The 24,629-nt window shown below is 43.6% G+C and overlaps 2 protein-coding genes across 3 annotated transcripts in view; both read left to right on the forward strand.

Annotated features, from left to right (window-relative positions):
• The window catches only part of herc56.1 (HECT and RLD domain containing E3 ubiquitin protein ligase 56.1), an 820,440-nt gene that overhangs the window by 592,105 nt on the left and 203,706 nt on the right, over positions 1-24,629 (forward strand). The window lies entirely within an intron of this gene.
• Positions 1-24,629, forward strand: part of si:ch211-266k8.4 (TBC1 domain family member 12) — a 56,961-nt gene that overhangs the window by 31,066 nt on the left and 1,266 nt on the right. The window contains exons 11-14 of one of the 2 annotated variants that reach the window (XM_027272348.1): positions 407-502; positions 1,807-1,982; positions 3,208-3,302; positions 7,810-8,103. In XM_027272348.1, the coding sequence (XP_027128149.1) occupies positions 407-502; positions 1,807-1,982; positions 3,208-3,302; positions 7,810-8,103 (661 nt within the window). The remainder of the gene's footprint in view (positions 1-406; positions 503-1,806; positions 1,983-3,207; positions 3,303-7,809; positions 8,104-24,629) is intronic. The other variant, XM_027272349.1, reaches the window with a different exon arrangement.

The raw sequence follows: 24,629 nt of genomic DNA on the forward strand, positions 1-24,629 counted from the left end.
ATGATCCAAAAAACAGTAAAAAGGCTCCTTGAAGCTAAAAGTTCAAAGTAAAAAATTAATTCACTGAGAATTTTTTGGATTCTTTGGGGTTTGTTTCTCTTTTTTTAAATATAAAATAAATGTATACAGCGCTAAATCAGAGTAGAAGTTATCTCTGGGACGTTGGACTCTATTTGCAATCGACCCCCGAGTATCGTGATAGTATTAAATTTGGAAATAAGTTCATCATCCTCTTTGGTTGTCTTCAGTCTTTCATAAACACATCGAGCGCCTGAAGCCTCAAAGAAACCTCCACCATGTTCGACTGCAGGGACGTGTTCTTTTCTTTGGAGGCAGCAGACCGCGGCCGCTGACACAGAAACATGAAGAATAAAATATATTAAATCTGTGCTAATCTCTTTTTCAGACGAGTGTGAGGCGCAGACGGCTGCAGCCCAAGAAGTCAGCGGAGGGAAAGAAAACCTACCGACACCTTCGGACGGAGAAAAGCCGGCTGAGAAAGGTGAGTGCGGGCACCACATCTGCTCACATCTGTCTTCTTTTTGTGTGAGGTAATACAACCAGAGTCCACGCGACAGGTCCAGACCTCACACATCCATATATCTCAGCCTGACTGCTGAATGGTCTCAGCTAATACAGGAAATAAGACGTCAGTGGTACTAAATCAGTGTGGGGCACAGTTACATGTAGAAGCCTGCAGACCTCAAACAACACGGGAACCAGTTTTACCATGGCACCCATCACCAAACATACCGTCTACTTCCTGTCGCCTCAACTGAATGTCATTTGAAATTCAGGGAATTTTCAATGTTGGAAACATTCCATGGGAATTTATTATAAAACTGAAGGTTGGCCCTTAACATGGAACTTTAAATATATTATATGGAAAATATATTTCAGCATAATTTTGACTAAAACAACCAGATTTCAATGCCAGGTACAGAAATCACCTGTGCAGGTAGGGGGCGTGGCCTCAGTTGCCTGCCTACCTGCATGAAATCTTCAATTTTTGTAAATTCCTGGTTTATTCCCATAAATTCCCGTTAATTCCTATGGAAAGTTTTCACTGCGCCACGCTCTTAATCCTGCATAACTTTAAGCCTTAATATAATGTGAACAGGTGAGTTGTATATAAATTCACCCTCAGTACAGTTGTCATGAACGGGGAAATTAGCTACAGAGACCAAAACTGTTTTTTGTACCAGGCTGTAAACATGTTTATTTCTGCTGTGAAGTTGGACATTTGGACATGGGGACTTATGGAGACTGACTCACTTCTGGAGCCAGCCTCAGGTGGACGTTAGAGGAACTGCAGTAGTGAATAGTATAGTTGAATAACGTTATTAAGTCGCACAATGAACAATAAAAACGAACACACACAGTTCTGATCTCACGCTGTGTGTGTGTGTGTGTGTGTGTGTGTGTGTGTGTGTGTGTGTGTGTGTGTGTGGATGAGTTTGCTTGCACACAAACACGGACAGTACATCGTATAAGTGGCTATTTGTGTTCACAGCTTGCCTAAGCAGGCAGATTCTGCCCCCTGAGTAAATATGGTGAGCCACTGATAACATTCATTTGTCTGCAACAAGGACACGTTCACACACCAAAACACACACACACACACACACACACACACAGGATGGGTCTGTCTGTCATGGAACGATAACTTATTTTGTGACTCTGCTTACAGTATCATCACAGGGCGGTTCCCAGGATTCTGGATGTGTGTGACCCAGTTTTTAACGACCTTTCCTCCTCGTCGCAGTAGAAGCTGTGCATGATTTCTAAATTTCTTTTTTCCCGCAGACTCAGTCACCAGGGCCAAAAGTGTACTGACCCGAGTCGTGCGTCTGGCCCAGCGGTACCTGCTGGCCCCGATGGGTCGACAGAGGGCCGAAGAGAAGCAGACGAAGCCCAGACAGCGTAGTCCTGCACCCGGACGAGTGTTCAGGAGCCGGACGTCAGCTTCACTAACAGCTCAGGTAAAGGTTCGTTAGTACGGAGACTGTTGTCCGTTTGGACCGCAGAGCTGTGCAGCTGCTGTTTGTGGCTTCAAAGCAAACAGATGTGAAAGTGGCATCAATCTTCAGTCCTCTTCATTTCGAGACTCGTCTTTTTGTCACGCCCCGCTGTGATTGGCACAGCTGCCTAATGATTAATCACCGCTGCCTTCAAATTATATTCCACTTAACCCGACGCTCGAGCCCTCAGCAGAGCAGAAATAGCAGCGGTGTGCAGGCAGCAATGTGTTCATGCAGTAAAGCTCCGCGTGGCCTTCTCTGGAACGTCGGACTCTTCTGCCCGCCATCTGGAGACTCTCTCAGACTCTTTCCTCTAAACCATATGGAGTTTTCTTTAGCCATTAAAGAAATCACAGTCCGCTGAGAGCCAGCAGTCTGAAAGCCTCGAACAAAGGACCAAGTGTCTGACGAGCAGTTTCAACAGCTTAATTCAGATGCCAAATCCTCCCGCTAAGACCAGGCTGGGCAGCAAGGCTCACTAACTTGGCATCTGATAGAAAACACAACAGGGCTTATCTCTCTGCCCGCTGTGTGGAGATTTCATAATATTTAGTAACAAGCTTCTTTTTTTTTCTGAACGTTTCATTTGAAATGTGCCAGCACAGTCGGAGACATCGAGGTTTGACGGAGACGTGTTGGAGTACGTCCACGGGGTTTGAGGCAGCGCGGGGACAACGTCCACCTTAAAACATAAAACAAGTTATCCCCCTTTAAATAAAGGACAGTATCAAAGACTCTCGTTTGAATTTTCATTTCAAAGCTCTTACATTTATTATGTGAGTTCCCCCGAAACTCCACCGGTCACGTCACTGTTTTGGTCCGTCCGTCACGCGACTTCAAACTCCACCGGGAGCGTTTAGCAGAGTTTCTCCCTCCAGACTTTGTTCACTTGCTCAGATTTGGTCATTTTCCTGGTTCATGTTCTTCTAAATATGCTTCTACATGTGGAAATATGCCACGTACTTCAATGGTTCTGCAGTTTGCACGGGGTGTTTTATTTTGAAAATCCAATAAATGATTATTTTCATGTTCAGTTTATGGTGTGCACCCAAAACTCAAACAAAAGGAGCCTCTTGTATGTAGGAATGTCAGCACAGACTAGACTCTGATAATCTGGTCAAATCCTGGAGGTATCTACTGTTGCTTCACTCTTATTCGCTCACCTTCACCTCGTTTCCTCTCTCAGGTCAGATCCAGGAGGCGGAGCCAGCAGAGAGGTGGAGCACAGCGTCCGGCGGCGCAGGGGAGCAGCGGTGATGTCACCGTGACAGATCCAGCCAGGTGAGGACAAACATGACATGCCTGCACTCATGCACGGCTCCTCGCTCCTGTTTGTTTTTCACATCTGTGTCGAGACTGAGCGACCATCTGTGGACCTGTGTGTAAATTCTAGCGTGTCCGTGCGAGCAGTCGATCTTCGTACACACACAAACATCTGTACGTATATTTCTCTCTGTGATTCATACACCACGTCAGGACGCTGTTTTCCTCACCGTGAAATGAACCCAGCAAAGAGTTGTTGCTATTTTTGTCAAAAAACTGCAGTTCCTCTAACGTCCACCTGAGGCTGGCTCCAGAAGTGAGTCAGTCTCCATAAGTCCCCATGTTCAAAACTTCACAGCAGAAATAAACATGTTTACAGCCTGGTACAAAAAACAGTTTTGGTCTCTGTAGCTAATTTCCCCGTTCATGACAACTGTACTGAGGGTGAATTTATATACAACTCACCTGTTCACATTATATTAAGGCTTAAAGTTATGCAGGATTAAGAGCGTGGACGCTTTGATTGACAGGTGGGCGTGGTTACAGGTGGACAAGGCAGGACGACTGATTCTTATAATATTTGTAGTCGATCTGTACACACCTCTCAGCTGAGAAATACAGGCTACATGTCTGTCTTAATAATTTAAGAGCAGTGAGCTGACTTTATATATTCCATATTTCTGTGTTTAAAGTTCTCGAGTCTTCTCTGGAGATTTCAAACGCTGAGCACAGATATGTTGACACACACACACACCTGATTGGTCAACTATAACTCAGGTACTTGCAGCTCAGAGTTCAGAGTTCAAACAAAACCTGCTGCGCTGTGTTTGTCACGCTCAGGTAAAACAAAAACAAAAAAAACATGAAATTAAATCTTTGATTCCCACAGTCACGTGATCGTAATGTTCCCCCCTGCAGCGATATTCACCGAGCTGCGTCATCAGAGATTATTATTATTCAGTCCTGAGGCTTTCTGCTGATTATCAGAGCCAGAGACGTTTTTATGGCCCGCTGTGCTCGAGCTCACATCGTCATTTCATCGGCCTGAACTTTTATTTCATGTGTGAGGGGAGAGGCTCGCAGCGTGTCACAGATTTTCTCATGCGTGCAAACAAACGAGCTCGTGAGATTTTTAAGTTTGACAGTCTGCCAAAGGACACACTATACTCTGCATACTGTACTCTGTGCGACGTCTGTGCAGCTCAGCTCGTTGGCTTCATGGAAAGTTGCAGCGTTGCTTCAGGTTTCTAATAAATCCAGCCGCTCCTTCAGCAGCACTTGGAATTTCACAATAGTTTCCTAATCCTCTCAATGAAACGTCGTTTTTTTTTCCTCCTGACAGACACGCCGCTCAAAACAAAAGCCTGTCACTCTCGTGCGAGTGGAGTGTGTGTGCTTTTGTGTGTGTGTGTGTGCTCGTGTTTCGAGCATGCTTGTCATTCCTGGCAGATTTAGTCTTTGTGTTTAGTGGTTTTAGGTTGTTTTAACCAGGCTGCAGGTCACCAGAGGTCGTCAGGGGTCACCCAGAGGATTATTGTAATCCGGTGGCAAATTGTGTTGAAAACACGAGTCATCGTAACAAGAATCGAACCAAACATGAGACGAGCTGAGCGAGAAGAAGACACGGAAAACATTTGTCACATTCAAGGTTCAATCTTTATTATCTCTGAGCAGTCATAAATAATAAATGAACAATAAATACATGCCACATTACAAATGTATGTGCAGCTCAAGGGAAGTTTTTATGTTTGTTAGTCCAACATCTTGAGAGTAGGACAGACTTTCACATATAAGTCCTTTTGACTCTGTGTAAAGTCAGAATAAAGAGTTCTGAGTTTATCAGACCAAAGAAGACGGTGTTATTAACCACCCAGCCAAATTTTAATGATTGAAAACTCAAGTTTATAAAATTAGGTGTTAAAAATTTTTTAAAGATTTTTTGAAGCGACTGAAACGTGTCAGATGAGTTCAGAAAATGAACATGACTAAACTTTGAAACACTCTGAGCTGAGATGAATTCATCTCTATCTCTCTGCTCAGGGTGGCCTCAGCGTGTCATCGAGCCACCCTTTAAGGACCGCCCACAAAATCCTGAAAACTGTTTGAACCTCTGACTCCACATTTCAGTGATGTATCGTTCAAAGTCTTTTCAGCAACTATTTTCCAACATATTTAATGTGTTTGGGAAGAAATCTCAGAGTTGCCTTTACACGGAAATTACGAAACATGCGCTGATTAGATTTTTATGGACTTTTTAGGGTTTTTTTCATATGATGATTGTAAAATCGTGAGTTTTTCAAAGCTGACATCCATCATGAACAACTCCTCTCACCTCCTGCATGAGACTGTGGAGGCCTTAAACAGCTCCTTCAAACAACTGATACTCCAACCACGTAAGAAGGAGATCTACCACAGCTCCTTCAGTCCAACAGCTTCATTAAACACCAGCATGACTTCATGACTTTTCTTATCAGTGCTGCTGCAGCCTTACGCGTCGCTCGTGACGTTAATATGTCGTGTTAAACGCTTTGCAGAAATATATTAAGACTTTTACATAAACGTGAAATGTAGGGTGTCTGAAAGTGGCTTGAGTCGCGGATCATTTTCCAGTCATCAGGTCAGCGAGATTGACTCGGAGCCATTTCATTAACCCCCCGGCGTGAGAATGGAAATATTTAGAGAGAAAGCAGAGTCATTCTGCAGATCACACGCACTGCAGAATTCTGCATAATTTAAGTCTGATCCACTTTTTATTTGTTCCTTTTCTGGGTTTTGATGTCAACGTGCAGTCGTGGAAAAAAAATCCATTTTGATCGTTTTGTTTAAAGGTTCGAGACAATGAGCGGCACTCTGTTCTCCCAAGAGCAAACAAACAGGCACAGTAGGTATCAGTGTTTGGCACCGAGATCATTTATTGCTCATGACGCAGGCAAAAATAAATAAGTTAACCGCAGTGTAACTCCTGAGTCATTTGTCTTTGTGTGTTGGGAGAACGCTGCCTGGCCTTTGAAACATTTAACACTTGGTCTTTCTTTTCGGACGTTACTAATCTAAATGAGACTTTTCTGGCAGACAGACAGAATTACACTGAGCTCTGAGTTACGCTTGTCAATGAAGGACGCTTCTCTTTATCTGATAAGTTGGAGCTCACCCTGCTGCCACTTGAAACATCACTAAAGAAAAATCACCCCCTGACGACTCGGATCATATCAGACTTTGCTAAGTGAGTCCTGCTCCACAGGGGTCAGAGTTCAGGGGTGGGGGTGCCCTGACTTATCCTCAAGGGTCACCCTGCTTGAATACCACGGTCACTTGACATTATACCATGACCATGTGACATATCTCTTGCTGTACTGCATTGTCTAAGCATCTTGGCTATCTCTGCGTCTTTGTCTCAGAGGAATCCCGTCACAATTGCTGTCAGACATGTCGAATTTGTTAAGAAACCGGTAGACAAAGCACGAAGCGAGCTATAGGAGGAGCGCATTCGAACAATACTCAGAATTCCCCCCGTGCTCTCTCATGCCTGCCTCGGCAAGTTCATATGCATCCTTCACGCTTTGATAGCTTGACAGTTGATAGCTCGCGTCTTCAGGACGTTTGGGGTGTTCTCGATGGCACATGGCATCTATGAAATCCTCGGATCAGCATCATTTCAACAACATTTCATGTTTCAATCCCAGATGTTACGTCACAAACGTACCCGTTATATTATGCATTACATTCATTCATCCACCTTCCCAAACATCTCTGGACCAGTCCACTGTTGCAGCCTTTTACAGTTTTGACCCTTTGAAATGAGTTGTGTCTTCAGCCGTGATCAGCTGGAGGTCTTCAGGAGGTCTGTGAAGGTAGAGAGGGACGCCCCTGATCTGTAGGAACTGGTAGGACGTTCCACCAACGGGGAACAACAGACAGAAAAGTTTGGATTGTCCTGAGAGTACGGGTGTTAGAGCCAGGAGGAGGTAACATCTGTCTGTATGAGGACGTTCAAGAACCGGAGACTGCTTTGTAGTCAGCGTTAGAGATTTGGACTTGATGTGGGCTGCTACAGATAAACAGAGGAGCTCCATGAGCCGCCAGGTTCTGGATCATCTGAAGGGTTTCACTGTGCAGGCTGGGAGGCCCGTCAGGAGGACGTTAGAGATGAACATAGCTTGTATCAGGAGCTGGAGAGCATGTTGAGTCAGGTAAAGCCTGAGGCAACGTGATCAGAGAAGGTTAGCTGGTCATCGATCATGACTCCTAAGTTTCTCCTAACCCTGGTAAGGGCGTCAGGTGGAAATGACAGATAGACCTAAGTGTCAGCTGCATAGCAGTGATAGGTGAAGCCATGTGAGTGGATAATCGGACCCAGAGAGGTCGTGTAAATAGCGAAGAGAAGGGGCCCCAACACTGAGCCCTGGGGCACCCCTGTGGTGAGGTGGAGGGATGTGGACAACTGTCCAAGCCTGGATACGATAGGACAATAATGAACAACCATCATGAAAGTCATCTGGACTCTGATGGTAACTTCTGTTTCCAGATCAGAACAAACCTTCAAGAGGTCGAGTACAGGACCTGTCGGCAAGGCGGCCCATCGTCGCAGCAACCACAGCCTCGTCCAGCCTATGAGAGTCAAGTCCCTCCGTCTCCTCCGAAATAACAAGAACCCGCAGAGCCAGACGCCTCCCTCCTCCTCTGTCCTCCCCCCATCACTCCGGTCTTCCTCCCTTCCTCCGTCTTCCTCCATCCGGTCTTCGGGTCCTCCATCGTCCGGCGCTGCTCAAAGCGGAGATCTGCAAAAGCAGGAAGACACCGCCCGGACAGCCTTCATCAGGTAAGACCTGTTAAATAATTCTGCACCACCTTCAACCGGTCTGTCCACTCCAAGATTAAAGAACAGCAGGTGATTTTCAGACTAGAGCAGGAGGTTCAGTGTTGACGGTGTTCGTCTACACCCACACAGCCTAAGGGAAGAAAAGGAACGAATTAATTCAAACACTAATTTGATATTTTCATTTAAGTCTGCTCCCGCTGGGATTGAATTATTTATCCTGCATTATATTTAAAGTGATTTTGACTTCACGCATCACTCAACCTCGAATAAATGTGCTGCATACTAATGTTTGCATCCATTGATCTGATGAAGTGAAGGTCCGCCGTAACACTGTTATCAAAAAGCGAGCCCGCGAGCCAATGACTTTAAGTTGACCCTGTGTGTGTGTGTGTGTGTGTGTGTGTGTGTGTGTGTGTGTGTGTGTGTGCTTCAACACCGACTGACAGCTTAGCCAGACTTAGAACCGACTGTGTTGTTGTCAACTTGATGAATGGAGAGATTCGAGCTGAGTAATCTCAACACTAAGAGTTGACTTGTGGAAGGAAGTGTGTGATTACTGTGTGAAGAGAAGCACACACGTCTTTATTCCCACGGCACAGAAAAGTATTTCTAAGGATGTGTGAGACAGGCATGGAATATAATATTCATTAGTATTAGTATAATATTCATTAGTATGTTTTCTCCAGTGTATAATCACCTGAAAATAAGAATCATTGTGTTCTTGAGAGAGCGGGTCCTGTTCTAGATACAGACTTACATGTTTGGAAGGAGAGGGTGAGGCGTGGGAGACGTGGTATTCATTTGGTTGCAATCTGCAGCTTTACCACTAGGTGCCACTAAATCCTACACACTGGATCTTTTTAAAGTTGTGTGTAAAAAAAAAAAAGATTTATTTTTGCATCGAAATTTGACTAAACAATCAGAACTAACTGGTACCAATCATCGACACGTCAGCGTCTGTGTGACGTCACCGACACGTTTCTGGAGTGGAAGTTTAGAATAGGTCGCCGTCTTGGCAGAGACGTGGATCATTGGTGTACCTGAGGCGGGCTGACCCCTAAAATACTCTGCATGCGGAACGTTTCAATGTTAGTCAATGTGTCAGCTCACACAGTCTCCGTCCTCGCTGTGTCACGGCTCCGGAACGACTGCGGCGTCCGGCAGCCCTCCGCAACACATACGCAGAGCTTCTATTGTTCACGGACGCCGGAGCACGGAGCATAAATTCAGCACAGAGCAGACCATGCGGGGAAATTGGCTACAAAATACAAAATAAAACCCTGGTTGAGTTTCATTTTAAGAACACGTCATAATGGGCGGGGGCCGACCTGAAGTCAACAGGTCAGAGGTTTTCAGGCGTCTTTTCACCCCGTCAACACCATGGATGAGGAGAAGTTGATTCTGGAGGTCCAAAATCAACCTGTCATTGATGACACCTCACGTCCTTTTTATAAGGACACCAGAAAAAATATGTGGCATGGAATACCAAGCCAGCAATATTGCGTGATTATGCGTGAATTCACAAGATCTCGTGCGTTCCCGCAACGCATCACAAACTGATTATGCGTGAGTTGGTGGACGGCGGACTACGCTGTCGTTCCGGAACGGAGCCGTTCTGCATGCAGTGTATTTTCGGGCTGAATGACGCTTGGTTGCTCAAATAAGTCATCTGTAACCACACCCACCTGTCAATCAAAGCGTCCCTGCTCTTAATCCTGCATAACTTTAAGCCTTAATATAATGTGAACAGGTGAGTTGTATATAAATTCACCCTCAGTACAGTTGTCATGAACGAGGAAATTAGCTACAGAGACCAAAACAGTTTTTTGTACCAGGCTGTAAACATGTTTATTTCTGCTGTGAAGTTGGACATTTGGACATGGGGACTTATGGAGACTGACTCACTTCTGGAGCCAGCCTCAAGTGGACGTTAGAGGAACTGCAGGTTTTGGATTCATATCCTAGCCGTGGTGGTTGCCGCTTGAAACAAACTCACCAAATAAGCAGTTTCATTGGCAGATGACGGATGTAGCACAAAGCTGTGGTGCGTGTGGTGAGCAGAGCAAACCACATCACGCAGCGTCTCGAGTTTCACACTATCAAACGAGAAACTTGTAAGCCGTGTTAATCCGGTTTGAGGCTCTGCTCGTAGGAAGTGTGCTGACTTTACAGACACAGATACTCCACATCAAAGACCCTCAGTGATCAATCCACAAGCTGCCACGGCAACTCCTCTCAGCTTCTGTTCACGATGTGTCTGTAAGAACCGTTACATGTTTAGTTAGACACTGCTGCACCATATCAAACATCAACAATAAACAGAATATGATTATTGAAAGTTTACATCCTGTAGTTTATTTATTTTAACTGTGATTCCTCCCAAAATCACCTGTTCGATTAAACTGTGACACCTTTAGATATAATTCATGAATTCAGAGAAGACGACTTGCAGACAAGGCTTCTTGTTGTTACGTATTCTTGGTGTAGGCGAACAGGCCGCTGCACTTCAGGTGAGGTTTGAAACATCGACTGGAACAATGTCATGCACAGCTGCAGGACTTCGATGTGTGGACATGAGGTGTGGATCGAACTCTTACGAAACTTTACTGGCTCCGATATTTGTTGTATTTGAAATAAAATCGTACACAGAAGCATTCGGCTTTCATCTCATTATCTTCTGTTTTCTTTGTGAGTCACTGAAGCTCATCACGAACATTTACTGTCACTCGCTCTTTATTTTTCCGTCCTGTGCCCTGATCTCACTTCCTGCACGACCGAAGCAACAGAAAGTGGAAAAGTCATTTGAGGCCGGGCGTGTCGGAGATACTGTCCATCACCGAGGCAGCTTAGCTCATCTTCCTGTGCGCGTCACATGTATTTCCATGTTTCCCGCACATGTATTATTATTAATATCAAGTCGTGTGAGCGCTGCAGATGTGCGTGTGCCTCCCAGCTGATTCTTCACAGGGACACGTTGTACAGAAGGTGTGTAACCGACTAAACAGGAAACTACAGGTCTATTTTAGTGCTGCGGTGTTCCCGCCCTGCCCTGCTGTAAAATGTGATGGCAAACACACAACAGGACGACTTCATTCCTTCATGCTCGTCTCATAAACCCATCGAACACGCCGTAAACACATCAGTCTGTTTACCGCCCGCGCTCACACCGAGGCACGACACGAGTCCATGATAATCACCCGCTGTGTTTTTCTTATAGTGGTTAAAATATGACATCAACAGTCACAATATTATGACTAGACAAGAAATATGAAAAATGATTTGACAGTCTCGTTCCATCAACATTAACGTGCTGCCGTCTGTGCGAACTGAGAATTTATCTTTAAATGATTTTTATACATGAATTAAATGATTTATATATATATGTTTTGATTGGCTTCAATTTTGTCCCTCACAAGAATTCACAACAGTCAAAGAGTGTGTTACTGATAACAGCTGACGAATGGTTTTATATAATAAAAATATATTTTCATAAAAACATCGGCCCTTTAACTTCAACAAAAACATCTTTATTGAGGCATGATGAGAGTCATCCATAACAGGTCAACTCTGTTGCCCAACTAAATCAAAAATAAATGAGAATTATGGTTTAAAAATGTGTTATTTTGATTAGTATTTAGTATTTTTTTTTAAATAAAAGGAAGAAAGAGGAATGAAGTCGAGGTACGACCTTTAAAGCATCAGCGAGGAGTAACAGTCCAAACTAAACCACCGAGGACATGCTGGATATTCTCAGCTCTGACGCCGAGCTGCTGTTGCAGCAATATTATCCGTCTGCTGTTGGTGACCTGGTTTGGTTGGACGGTAAACTGCCAACTGCAGCTGCTGTTAGCTCAGTTTGTTAGTCGTGGCTGTGAGCTCAGAGCTCCGGGGGAGTGTTAGTGTGTGTACCACAGGAGGTTTGGACCACCGGGAAGAAGAAGAAGAGGAGGTTTACAAGCCCGGGGTGTGGAGCCGGTGTTGTGCCAGAACAGGAGCTGGGCAAGGGCTAGTTTTTTGCTCAAATGTAAAATAATTCAAACAAATCGTCGTGTACAGCTGCCCATATTTACGACAGATTTCTACGTGATGTTTCTCTAACAGCGCTGTGACACGTTGGCAGGCTGGAAAATATTTTTATTGTGTTCATCATGACGGACAGAGTTCCTGATAACAAGCTCAACCAGTATTCCAACAATCACACACACACACACACACACACACACTTCTTACATCCGAACACACATTTGTACTGTCTTTACACGCAAATCCTTTATACTAGTGGTGTGCGATACTGCATATTTTGGTAATGATCCGATACCAAGTAAATACGGGCCAGTATCGCCGATACCGATACTTTTCAATAAATAAGGTGGATGCGTCATTGAATTGTTAAATCTCAATTAATTTTCGTGACCTTAAGTGTTTTTGTGATGTTTCCTTTTTTATTATTGAATAGTTAAAACCCAGGACAGAATTAGGACAAAGTTTAGGATTAAATAGAAAATGCTTTATTAGAAAAATCTTAAATAAAACAAATTAAAACAAACAAGTACTATTGAGAAACTACTCTCTCGTTTTTGTCGCTCCATCTTTTCTTTTGGATGTTTTTATATGTTAATATAAATTGGTTGTTACCTGACTAGCTTTGTACAAATCCCACATCTTGCTGTTGTCTCGTTTTTGGCTTGAAAATACGGCCACACGGCGCTGCGTGTGCTGATGCGTGTGCTGATGCGTGTGCATCGCGTTGTTTGCTTTGCGCGTCTAAGTCACGCCACGTGACGGTGCAACGTCTAAACACAGAGAGGGTGGAGGGTGAGCAAAGTGTGCCTGCTCTGTGCTGAAACAGGAGTGGCGAGTCCGGCGACCTGTCTGTTTCCTCTTTGAAACCGCAGCATTGCAAACAAGAGCGGAACTTAAAGAATCGATCCGATACCGACTTGGTATCGATACTATGGATATTTGGATCGATCCGCCCACCACTACTTTATACTGCATGCTGTGTTCCAGGTCGCATGTATGTTCTGTGCTGTGTAGTTTTTACAACTATGAGTTGAGACACACTGAGAAACAAAAACACACACACACAAGTTTTGGCATCCTCTCACAGAAAAAGGGTGTGTAGGATTCCTTAATTAAATTTAATTAATCGATTCATCTATGACTTTCCAAAAGATTTCTTTTTAATCTTTCTTATTACGTGACATGACAGCTTGTATGTTTGGGAATTGTTCAAGGAGTGTTTGTTTTACGTCGGTTACCTTTTGTGTTACGTCACCTGGCTGCAAGGTTAAGTACTGTAGATGTTTCCTGATGGACAGTGAAGTAAACTGCTGCCAGCTGCAGCTGCTGTTAGCTCATGTTAGCTCAGTTTGTTAGCCAGGATGTCCAGACTGTGCTCAGAGTGAAAGGGGAGTGGAGGAGGAGGAGGAAGAAGAAGAAGAAGAAGAAGAAGAAGAAGAAGAAGAAGATTTACAGGCCTGGGGCAAGTAGTCAGTGTCGTGCCAGAACAGGAGCTGAGCAAGTGGGCAATGTAACACAGGTTCAGCAACGTCTATGGACATAATGGCAGAGGAGAGGAGACCGAAGAGGATGTTGGCGTATTCCCGATGGACAGTGAAGTAAACTGCTGTCAACTGTAGCTGCTCTTAGCTCAATTTGTTAGCTGCTGTTAGATAATGTTAGCTCAGTCTGTTAGCTGCTGTCAGCTCAGTTTGTTAGCTGCTGTTAGCTCAGTTTGTTAGCTGCTGTTAGCTCATGTTAGCACAGTTTGTTAGCTGCTGTTAGTTAATGTTAGCACAGTTTGTTAGCTGCTGTTAGTTAATGTTAGCCCAGTTTGTTAGCTGCTGTTAGCTCATGTTAGCTCAGTTTGTTAGCTGGGCTTCCTGGATTATGAGCTCAGAACAGTTGGACCACCAGGAAGAAGAGGAGGTGGTCAGCAGCCTCTACGGACATAATGGCAGAGGAGAAGAGAGTGAAGAGGACGCTGACGGAGGAAGCTAAGAAGAGAAAAGGAGAGAGTGAGCGAGCAAGAAGCCGCCGGACAAGAGTAAATGTGGGACTGACTTTTAGTGGTTGGTGAGAGCTTGGTGAAATAAAAGGCTGAAAGACAGACGCCGAGCTGGGCTGACTGCTGCTGGACTAGGCAGTGATATCAGCTGCTGCTGGAGGTTCTGGTTCTGGTTCTGGGCTGACTGCTGCTGGACTCGCTGGCTGCTGTTCAGCTTTCCCCGTGTCAGCAGCAGCAGCAGAACATATGTGACCCCTGCAGTGTATCTGCTTGGTGTAACATCTCATACTGACTCTGGGCGGGTCTAAGCGTAATGATGCATGTGTGAGACAGTGAAAGAGACAAAAAACACGATTCCCGTCTGCGCATACTGCATGAGCGAGTGTGTGTTTAGGTGTGTGTGTGTGTGTGTGTGTGTGTGTGTGTGTGTGTGTGTGTTGGCGGCAGCTTGTCACCTGATCCTCTGGTGTTGTTGTCTGTATGTTCAGCAGTGTGGGAGCCGCTGTCCCGTCCTGTACTCACCTCATCTCCTCTCCCCGGGGGAAATGTCTGTGTACACATGTTTTATGTACTTATGCACACTTAAACATCAACGTCCATACTAACATCAGAGACAAACAACACAAACATGTGTTTATTTTATGCCCTGGTGTGACCTTAGCATGTGTGTGTGTGTGTCCTTTGAGTCATGCATGCTTCAGATAAATCCAGGTTATGGCCACATGCGTGAAAAATTCAAAATCAACCGGGTGAACTGAAGCTCATGCATGGATGTACTGCAAACACACACACACACACACACACCACCTCTGCCATTGTTATGGGAATTGTTAAGATGCAGGTGTAGTGGTGTTATGTAACCGGGTAGTGAGGATACAGGACGGATCAGTGATCAAACACACACACACACAGCTCATCCTATTTAAAGAAACAAAGGGACAGTGGAGGCCTCACTGCAGTGTTTGCTGCTCAGACCAGCCAGGTGACACCTTCATTCCCCTGACGACCACAAACAAATCAAACGTGACTTCAATTACTGTTTACTGCACACTCGTTTAACCGTTATATAATCTCCATACGTCTCTGCTCCAAATAATGCAGCTACACAAACACGGATGAATAAATACCAACATACAGTACGCTCCTACTGTAAGAGTGAAGTCAAATAAAGACCAGAGCTCCTTCTGTCCTCATACAGACAGATGTTACCTCCTCCTGTACGCTCAGGACAGTCTAAACTTTTCTCGTCTGTTGTTCCCCGTTGGTGGAACGTCCTACCAGTTCCTACAGATCAGGGGCGTCCCTCTCTACCTTCAAACCTCCTGAAGACCTCCAGCTCTTCAGAGAGGACCTCTTCTACAACACTACCAACAGCTGGACATGACACATCTGTCCCCTCTCTACAACTGTCCCAGCACAGTATCCCTCGCTATAACGCGGTTCACTTTTCGCAGTCTTGCTGTTTCGCAGATTTTTTTCAGTGTAATTTTACATGCTTTTTTTTTTTTTTACAGCGTACTGTACAGTATGAACGCGCATTGTTTTCTGCGTCCTAAATTGGCTAAGGAGAAACGCACTGCTCTGTTTAAGGGAGAGAGTAGAGTAGTACTGTACAAAATGCGTGTAAAAAGGTGTATAAAAGTGTGTGGTTAGGGGTTTTACGGCCTTAAAACATGTATAATAATTGTAAAACTTACTTCGCGGATTTCGTTTATTGCGGGCTATTTTTAGAACGTATCCCCCGCGATACAAGGGACCACAGTACAGTGCTGCACTAACATGATTATAAGTCGCTCTGCATTGAGGCCTCATCAGAAGTTAGATTGCACAATATTTTCGGGACTATAGAGCGCACCTGAATATAAGCCGCCGATATCCAGGTTGAGAAATTAGATATTTACCGGATACACAGAAAGATTTTGTACCGTAAATGTTTGTTTATATACCTGAACTGATTGTTGCCGCTGCCGTCCCAACGTCTCACCGTGGATTCATTAACGCCAAGCTTATGTGCAGCAGCTCTGTTTCCTTCCTAGATAGCCAGATCGATGGACTTCAACTTAAAAGCTGCATCATACGAACTTCTTGTGTGTTTTCCATGATGAGGGGGTGAAAATAATTCGTCGTGCGTGTTGTGTTGCATGTGCTAAATAAAAACTAGCGTGTTCTTCTTTGCACTGACTTCCCCTGTCATCTTGTTATTGCACTTCCTGTTAGAGCGTCCCGTGGCGGCTGAAGAAAAATCAATAGAGAAGCCGCATCTTTGTATAAGCCGCACGGTTCAAAGCGTGGGGAAAAAGTAGTCCGGAAAATCCGGTATTTATAATTCTAATTGTGTTTTAACGAAGTTACAGTATAATTGTTTCGGACCTCAGTTTAATTAGATTAAAACGCTGATTTTTGTTCCACCCTGTTCTTGAAACATGTTGCGTAATCTGCCTCATGATGAACTTTCTGAAAACTTGCTTACGTCTGGTCTCAACTTGCTTGTAAGCGGTAATCATGTCACTCTCAGCTGCCAAGAAGTGTCACCGATAATAAAGATAATGACCGTCTGCATCATCTATGCCCTATTTTAATTTTATTTTTTGTCAGATTCCAGCTGATTTCTGCAGATATGCGCGTTTGTTCTCCGGACACTCGACACCGCTCCCGTCTTAATCATTCATGACATCACTCCAGATTTCCCAGCGATGCCCGGCTGTTGTTTGGTGCAGCGTGCTTTACCCATGTGAATGATAACATTCTTCAGGTCACACACAAGTGGGAAGAAAAAAAGAAAAGAGTCTCACACTGATATCCCACACCGGGGTGTTTGTTTGATCAAAGACTGAGCCTCGAGCCTCAAAGAACACACACATTCTACTTTTTTAAAGAAAGTGTCGACGCTAAGCCCCAAAGCTTTGACAGAAAGATACAAACGCAGCGAGGAACTAACAGTTTAAACTTCTGAAGTCATTCACCTTTTAGTTTCTGCACATAGATACTTTATTGAACAGAGACACGGCACATTAAAATGAACTTACACTACGGTAAACACACATTAAAGTTAAATCTGCATTTACATTAAACCTGCTAAGAAAACTATATGAACATATATAACATACATAAAATGTTTATATAAATAAGAAATAGAACTACAAAAAAAAAAATCAATCAAACTGTATTTGCATACAAAACATGTAACACAAAGTGCTTCACACAATAAAACCCCGACACCCCGACCCATTATAAACAAAGCACATGAAACTAATCTAAAATACAACAGAATAAAAATAAGAAATAAAACCCATTAAAAATGCATAATGGCAAAACAAGTGTAAAAATATCTAGATCAAATAGAATACATAATACAATAATAAAATAAAATATAATATATACAGATAGCTAAAAATAAAGGTTATATACAGTTAAATTAGGCTGTAGACACTGAATGAAGTCACAACATATATGTCAACTCAGGGTTGCAAAGGGACGGAAAGTTTCCCGTAACTTTCCATGGGAATTTAAGCTGGGGTATTTGGTAAATAATCCAAATGGGAAACTCCGTGGGAATTTATGGGAATTAACTGCAAATTGTGGGTAATTGAAACAAACTGCATCATATCCAAACATGAATCTAAACATGCAAAATAAAACAATTAAAAAACATGTCAACAGATTTATTTGTAAGTAGAACTTTATCAAGTTTGAATTCTTTTATTAAACAATATTATGTAGTCCACCAGCTCACATGTGTCTTCAACAGTCTCTGTATGCTCTGGGCTCTAAAGTGTGGTCCAGGTACAGAGATCACCTGTGCAGGTAGGGGGCGTGGCCTCAGCAGCCCTGCTGTAAGCAGTGTGCTATGTGCATGTGACTGAGGAACAGCAGATATTCAAGTGGACCTGCAGGAAATCTGGTTGTTTTAGTCAAGATGATGCTAAAATATATTTTCCAACAACTATATTTAAGTTCCCTGTTAAAAGGCCGACTTTCAATTTTGGAAATTCCCAGTTTATTCCTGTAAATTCCCATGGAAAGCTTTTTGTAACTCTACGTCAACTACAGTTTGTAGTCTGGATGTCCATTTATCAGCCCAACACTGAGGTAACCTCTTTTTACAGTGCATTACGTCTTCAGCTCATTAAAGTTTAAAGCTGACTTCCTACTTTAATTCAAGCGTCAGGGAAAACCCTTATTATCCTCATCACATAATTATGGTAACCCTTGTACATGCATCAACATTGTTCCAAGGTTAAGTCCGACACAGGAACAGGGTCAGCCTCCAGGCAGAGCTGCAGCACAGGTGAATGTCAGCTCTGGCCCACGCCTTGCTGTTTATCTACAAAGGTGAACAAAAGCCAACAGGTATAAATGTACAAGCGAGTGAACTATGAATGGACCACACCTTGCTGTTTTTCTAAGAGCTGAATGGAAAGCACCCCCACCACCACCACCACCACCACCACCACCACCCGAATGCCTGCAGTGAAGGGAAGTGATGAATTGAATGGATTTAAAATAAATTGTTCCACGTGGTGCGCTCATTGTTTTTCTTCCACTGTAACAAAGAGAACTGTCAGGTCTAATAGAAAAAAGATAGATGTTGAGATTTCTCTAAGACGTGCCATAAGTGTTGCTTATCTACAGTCTTAATGAAAGGGTTGTTTTCAATGCTCGTCATGGCAGTGAATGGAAAAGGTCAGAGTTAATGACTGTCAGAGAAAAGGTTTGCAAGGTTAAAAGTATAACGGGAATAATGCCGGGATAAAATAACAATACGGTTTATAATTCCCTGATGCAAAGAGAAAGATTCAAGGATGTTTTTTGTCACACACTCATATTTCTTAGTATGTGCAGTGAATTACAAAGCTGTCATACTCCAGAGAGTTTGCTAAAAGGTCACGGTGCAGGAAAAATAATTCAAATAGAATCCGCTTAGTAACTTAGATCACACGTCTCCGTATGTCGGACGCCGTGTATTCTTCACGTTAACTGTCAAAGGCTCAATGGCAAAACTCTTGAACCTTTGATTCTGGCTCATAAATAACTGTACAGCAATGGTGTAGTACTCGAGATTGATCTTGGTCTCGAGACTTGTCTCAGGACCATCTTTTAAAGGTCTCAGTCTCAAAATCAACTGCATTTTTATTTGGTCTTGTCTCGGACACTGGATTTTATTTCAAGACCACAACTGTAGTCAGTTGTCACCATTGTTTCCCATTAATCTCCTAATAATGTCTAGTTTGTCCCGCCACAGTTTCATAACTAAGAAACTGTTCTACAGTCTGTAGTTAAAGGGCAAACACGTGTGGCACGATCCAACATTCGCCAACATTTGGGGAATGTTGGATGTTATACCGTCTGGTCTTGGTCTTGACTCGGTCTTGGTTTAGGTGGTCTTGACTACAACACTGCCGTACATTCCCCGTGGGGATGATTTCATCGGCAAGTGTTGGTTTGAAGCTTGTCATTACTTTCTGCAGACTCACTAACGTGAGTCAGAGTTTGGTTGGAACAAATCCCAACTGACATCACTCGACAGCCCTGCCGCGTAGCCTCTCAGAGGTAATCCAATTCTCACCTCTTTGATCACCACATCACCCAAACCAGTCTTTGTTTATGTTCTGGTATGAGGAAGATGGTGGGAGAGATTTCCTCGCAGTCACAACGGTCCTGAGTCTCACCTCTTTGGAAGGACACGTAATGTGTTGGACTTTTTAAAAAGTTTGATTGGTCAAAAAACCCAATCACAGCGAGGGCAAGATTTGGATTCTTGGTCCTGCTCGTCAATGCTGCATCAGGATCTACCTGAACCTACTTCAAGATGTTGATTGATCAAGTTGATTGTTGAAACTCATTCACAGCAAGAATGCCACCTGTTGTGACATCTTTCCTATAATTGAAGCACTACGTGCAAAAAGTGTAAGAAAATACATTTGGATGTCAACTCTGTTTTTCAAGAAAGGCACATTAAATTGTCCAAACTGGGATGGAAGAGAACGGTAGAAAGGAATCAACAAATGTGGAGTCTAGATTTTTATAGTACTCGTAGAACTTGTAGAACTTGTTCCTGATTTGGTGATTTGTGTATGTGGCAGTGACAGAGTTGAACAGCAAAGAGAAATTCTTCTACATCTTTATTTTTACTCTGTAGAATAACAAAAATTTGTTGAGTTTATAAAGAGAGGGAAACGGGAAAAGACAGAAATGAATGCCCCCATCTTCTTGTGTTTATTTAAGCCTGCCCTGTGACTCCAGGTGTGGCAGAAGTAGGGAAGGTAAAAGTAAAAACTTTCTTGTGATGTCTATATCTTATTACAAACATGACGTATAGGATTTCATCTGTGGCCTTGAGGTGTGACACTGGAGATGTTCTAAAACTACCATCATAGAGATCCTGTTAAAAGTGGAAGCACTTCCAGATATCCACTAACTCTGCCTACCCTGATCTACATTTCCACTTGTTTTAAATAAACTGTCACGCTTAAAGTCTTTAGTAACCTCCCAACACTTCCTATAGCCCGCATCTAAGATTGTATCTGATATCTGCTGTGTCTTAATGCGAACACCTGCTGGGGACAGGATGAGGGAGTTGGGGCTGTAAAGGTCGGTGGTGAATGACTCGTCCATTGTCTCCGTCGGTGAAAGCCAGAGTTCGTCACTGAGTTGTTAAATTAACGTACACGGGTTAAATTAAAAAGAACACAGGCCAGAACAAAAAGATACAGCCTCAGTTTGTTGTCCGAGAAAAGCCAGATACACGTCAAACCAACCAGACGTCCTTCACGGTTTACCTGTCGGACCTCCTTCCTCCTCTCACAGAGGATGTTTGGGCTCAGCCCTCATCTCATTTGTCATTTGTTGTGACACTTCTTTGACAGTTGCTGAGATAAAGTCAGTTTCCAGGTCCATCTTCTGATTTTATGTAACCGTGGTACATTCACATATGACTCTATGAAAGGTAAGTTCAAGTCGAGTATTAGTCTAAAATATCCCTAACGAGAGTGTTGATATATAAAGAACCTTTCCAATGAATGCAGTCAGATTACCTAAATAAAACTTGTAGATAATTCATTACTGATGATTCATTCATTGAGCTGGATGTGTGGTTCCACTTGTGACAAACGTATACGTAACTGATTCTGTGGCTGCTCAGTTGATTTTGTTCTGGGCTTGAAATATTCTCAACAACTACTAAATCATGTCAAAATACCCAGACAGTGCTTCCTCATGACTTAACCCTTCGTCTGTCGCCGGCATGAAGGTAACTTTGAGGTCTAAGAGTGAATTGTCTCAACAACTGTTGGATAGTTTGTCGTAAGATTAAGTTTATGTTCAAGATTCATTGTGATAACTTGTGTCAAAAGCCAACCAGCCAACCTGGCGCCTGTCACTTGGTATAAACGTGTTAAACATTCTCAAAGAGAAACCCACCAATGAGTCCGTTACAGTCTTGGTCAGGCTTTCAGTCGATCGTACCACTCCACAGTTGCACATTGTTCCTCGGAGGTGAATTGGCCACCGGTGTCCGGTGTCACTGATGCATCTCTGTGCTAAGAACCTAGTTAAGGTGGAAAGAGCTGAGTAACTGAGCCCAGCTGGTGTGACTTGCTGTGTCACTGCAAAGGAAATGGTTTTTACCGGTGCAGCACATCTCGGTGCGTCTCTCTCCAGTTTCCTTCTCTCCTTCCTCACAGTGTAATTGAATTTAAATTATTCATGCTGTACGTCTGCTGGAGCAGAGAGGTCATAATTACTGTCTTTGTTTAGGATTGTTTGCACCCACACTTGTCGTATTTATATCTATAAGTGTGTATGCATGCATGTATGTAATGTATATGTGTGTGTGCAAACAGCCTCTGAGAAACAGAAGCAACCTGAGCTCACTTCAGCTGGCGGACACGTTCCCAGAACTGTACCAGGTCCACAGTAGACTTTGTAAATTGTAGCCGTGGTCCCAACTCGACACCCAGCCTAAATGTTTCAGCAGCTCCATTGTCGCTGCTCATGCCTGGAAACCGTTATTAACTCAGCAGTTTTACGTAACGAGCTCTACCTCGCTGACAAATGTGAGGCCAGTGTCGGTCGTAGGACTCGATCCGTCAGGCCTCGGCATGTCAGGAGAGCTCCTCTGATAAGACGGGAATGATATCACCTTCATTGTTTTCTCGAGGTCTCAGCTTTGGGGGATGTTTTTAACAGATGCCCAGCAGATATGAACAATTGGTGAATGATATCTTCGAGCTGACTCTTTCTGGGAGTGCCTCTCTTTATGTGTTGCATGCTGTGGGTAGTGAACCCTGCAACGCTGAGCACAACCTCAGCAAATAGATCAAGCAGCAACATCTGTGGCTGAAATGAAGCCGGCGTGGAAGTGCCAAGAAGTTTAACTCCTGGAGAGTCAGTCTCCATAAGTCCCCATGTCCAAATGTCCTTCTGCTTCCAGCTGTTACTCACAGTGCTAATGTTGTCACCCATTTTTCAATTTAGTCTTGTGTCAGAGTTCATTCTGAGTCTTTTAGTCTTTCACAAATCATTTTTGTTCGTCATATTTTAGTCGACTAAAAGTCTCAAAATTCAGTCAAAACATTTGAGTCTTTGCTTCCAGTCACTTGAATGGGTTAGTTTGTTATATATCTAATACTAACATGATGATGCACACCAAAACGCCCCGTACAAGAACTGTTCAATACGAATACATGCATCGATAACACCCCTATACCTTACTGAGTGGCTTACCAATGCATTCAGATGCGTGCCAGAGCAGTTAGCTGACCTTAATATTTGGGTGGCTGAGGTTAATTTGCTTTTTTAGGCTGGTGGTATTTTTATTTTTCCCAGCACATATTCCCATCTGTCAAAACGAGGCATTTTCCTCTGCTTCTAAATAATGGAATGGGTCCACACGTCCGAGCATGATCGCGCTGTCTGTCCGTACGCCGTGTTTCTCCTGTGTGCTGTTTGTTTCCAGCCACAGGTTCGAGAGCAGCCAGAGGATTCAAACGTGAGGCCGTGACGTCGCTACAGTAAAAGAAGTGCTGGCACAAACACACGACAGCAGGACTGGACTTTCTAGATAAAACAAGGAGGACGTTTTTGTTCTTGCGTGACATTTTCGTCAACAAAAACACACATAGGCACATTTTTTCGTCAGTGTTTTTAGAACATTGTGTCGTCTCGTCATCGTCTCGTCTTAGTTGAGGGAAAAAGGCTCGTGGACGAACATATTTCATCTCGTCTGACCGAATTAACACTGCTTACTCACGACACAGCAGTCAGGTGCGTTGACTTCCTTGGGTCGTTGGACGTGGAACTTTCTTCTTGTTCCCGTCTTCTTCTGTTCTAACCGTGAGTGTGACATGTTTGCGGTGTCGGTCTTCTTCATGTCAGATTACAGCCAGTGTTGTTTTACAGTTAAGTGCTCTCTGTCTGCATTAGCTCGGGGTAACGTGAGCGTGGTGGATGTGATAGCATCCATACACCAATACGTGAACCTGTGTGTGTGTGTGTGTGTGTGTGTGTGTGTGTGTGTGTGTGGGTGGTACGCGGCGTCTTTATCTCCAACTGCTCCGTGTTGGTTTTTTTAGTTGGAGCCATATGTTGTCACCATTCTGGGTCCTCAGAGGATATCCATTATTAAAGGTTCACCTCACTTTCTTTGGGTGGACGTCTGGGTGAAAACAGGATCATTGGAGGTCGTTTTTAATTCTTTGGACTGAATAGCGTGGGGCCCACCTCGCCGGCTTGTGCTGCTTAGCGGTGATGGTTTGTAAAGCGTGGGGGCCGGTGTCGAGGAGCACCGTCACCATAGCATCAGTTCTTACAATTGAACCACCTCCATAGAGCAGACTGAAGGCCGGTCACAGCTCAATGTCTTCTGTCTCCAACCACATGCAGCTAAAGCCACCATAGCTAACCTGCTCAGGCTGATCACCGACTGGACTCGACACCACCTCTCTGTTTCAGACACATGTGCTCCGTCACACAGCCTCAGACCTCAGACGATTTAATCCCAGAGAACAGAAGTGGTGTTTGTGTCACACCGGGCTGTAAGTGTTCGATGGAGCAGAGTAAAGCGGCTCTGACGGTGAAGATAAGGTCACTCTGAGTTCAAACACACACACACACACACACACACACACTTCACGAATAAAACTTTAATTAATTATCGTGGACGTCTCTTATGAGCTGAAACGGAAAGACGTAAGAAGACTGGAACAAACTTCATCGTCTGTTTTCACCCAAATGTTCGTGTGCTTTGCTGTTTTCCTTCACTGTAAAAAAACAAAACAACAACTTGTTTTTACGGTTTCTAGAATTGTACCGTAATAAATACAGTAAAACCTTTTCTAATATTACGGTAAAAGGATGTTAATAGTGTTGATTTGACGGTTAAGGTTGACGTTTTATTCCACTAACTGACACACAATGACAGTAAAAGACCGTAAAATATGCCATTAGTGTTTAAATATAGTGAAATAATCCTTTAATCTGTGTAAATCTCCTGGAAATGTCGTATAAATAAACACAG

The sequence above is a fragment of the Larimichthys crocea genome, chromosome XX, assembly GCF_000972845.2.
Source record: "Larimichthys crocea isolate SSNF chromosome XX, L_crocea_2.0, whole genome shotgun sequence".
Lineage (NCBI taxonomy): Eukaryota > Metazoa > Chordata > Actinopteri > Sciaenidae > Larimichthys > Larimichthys crocea.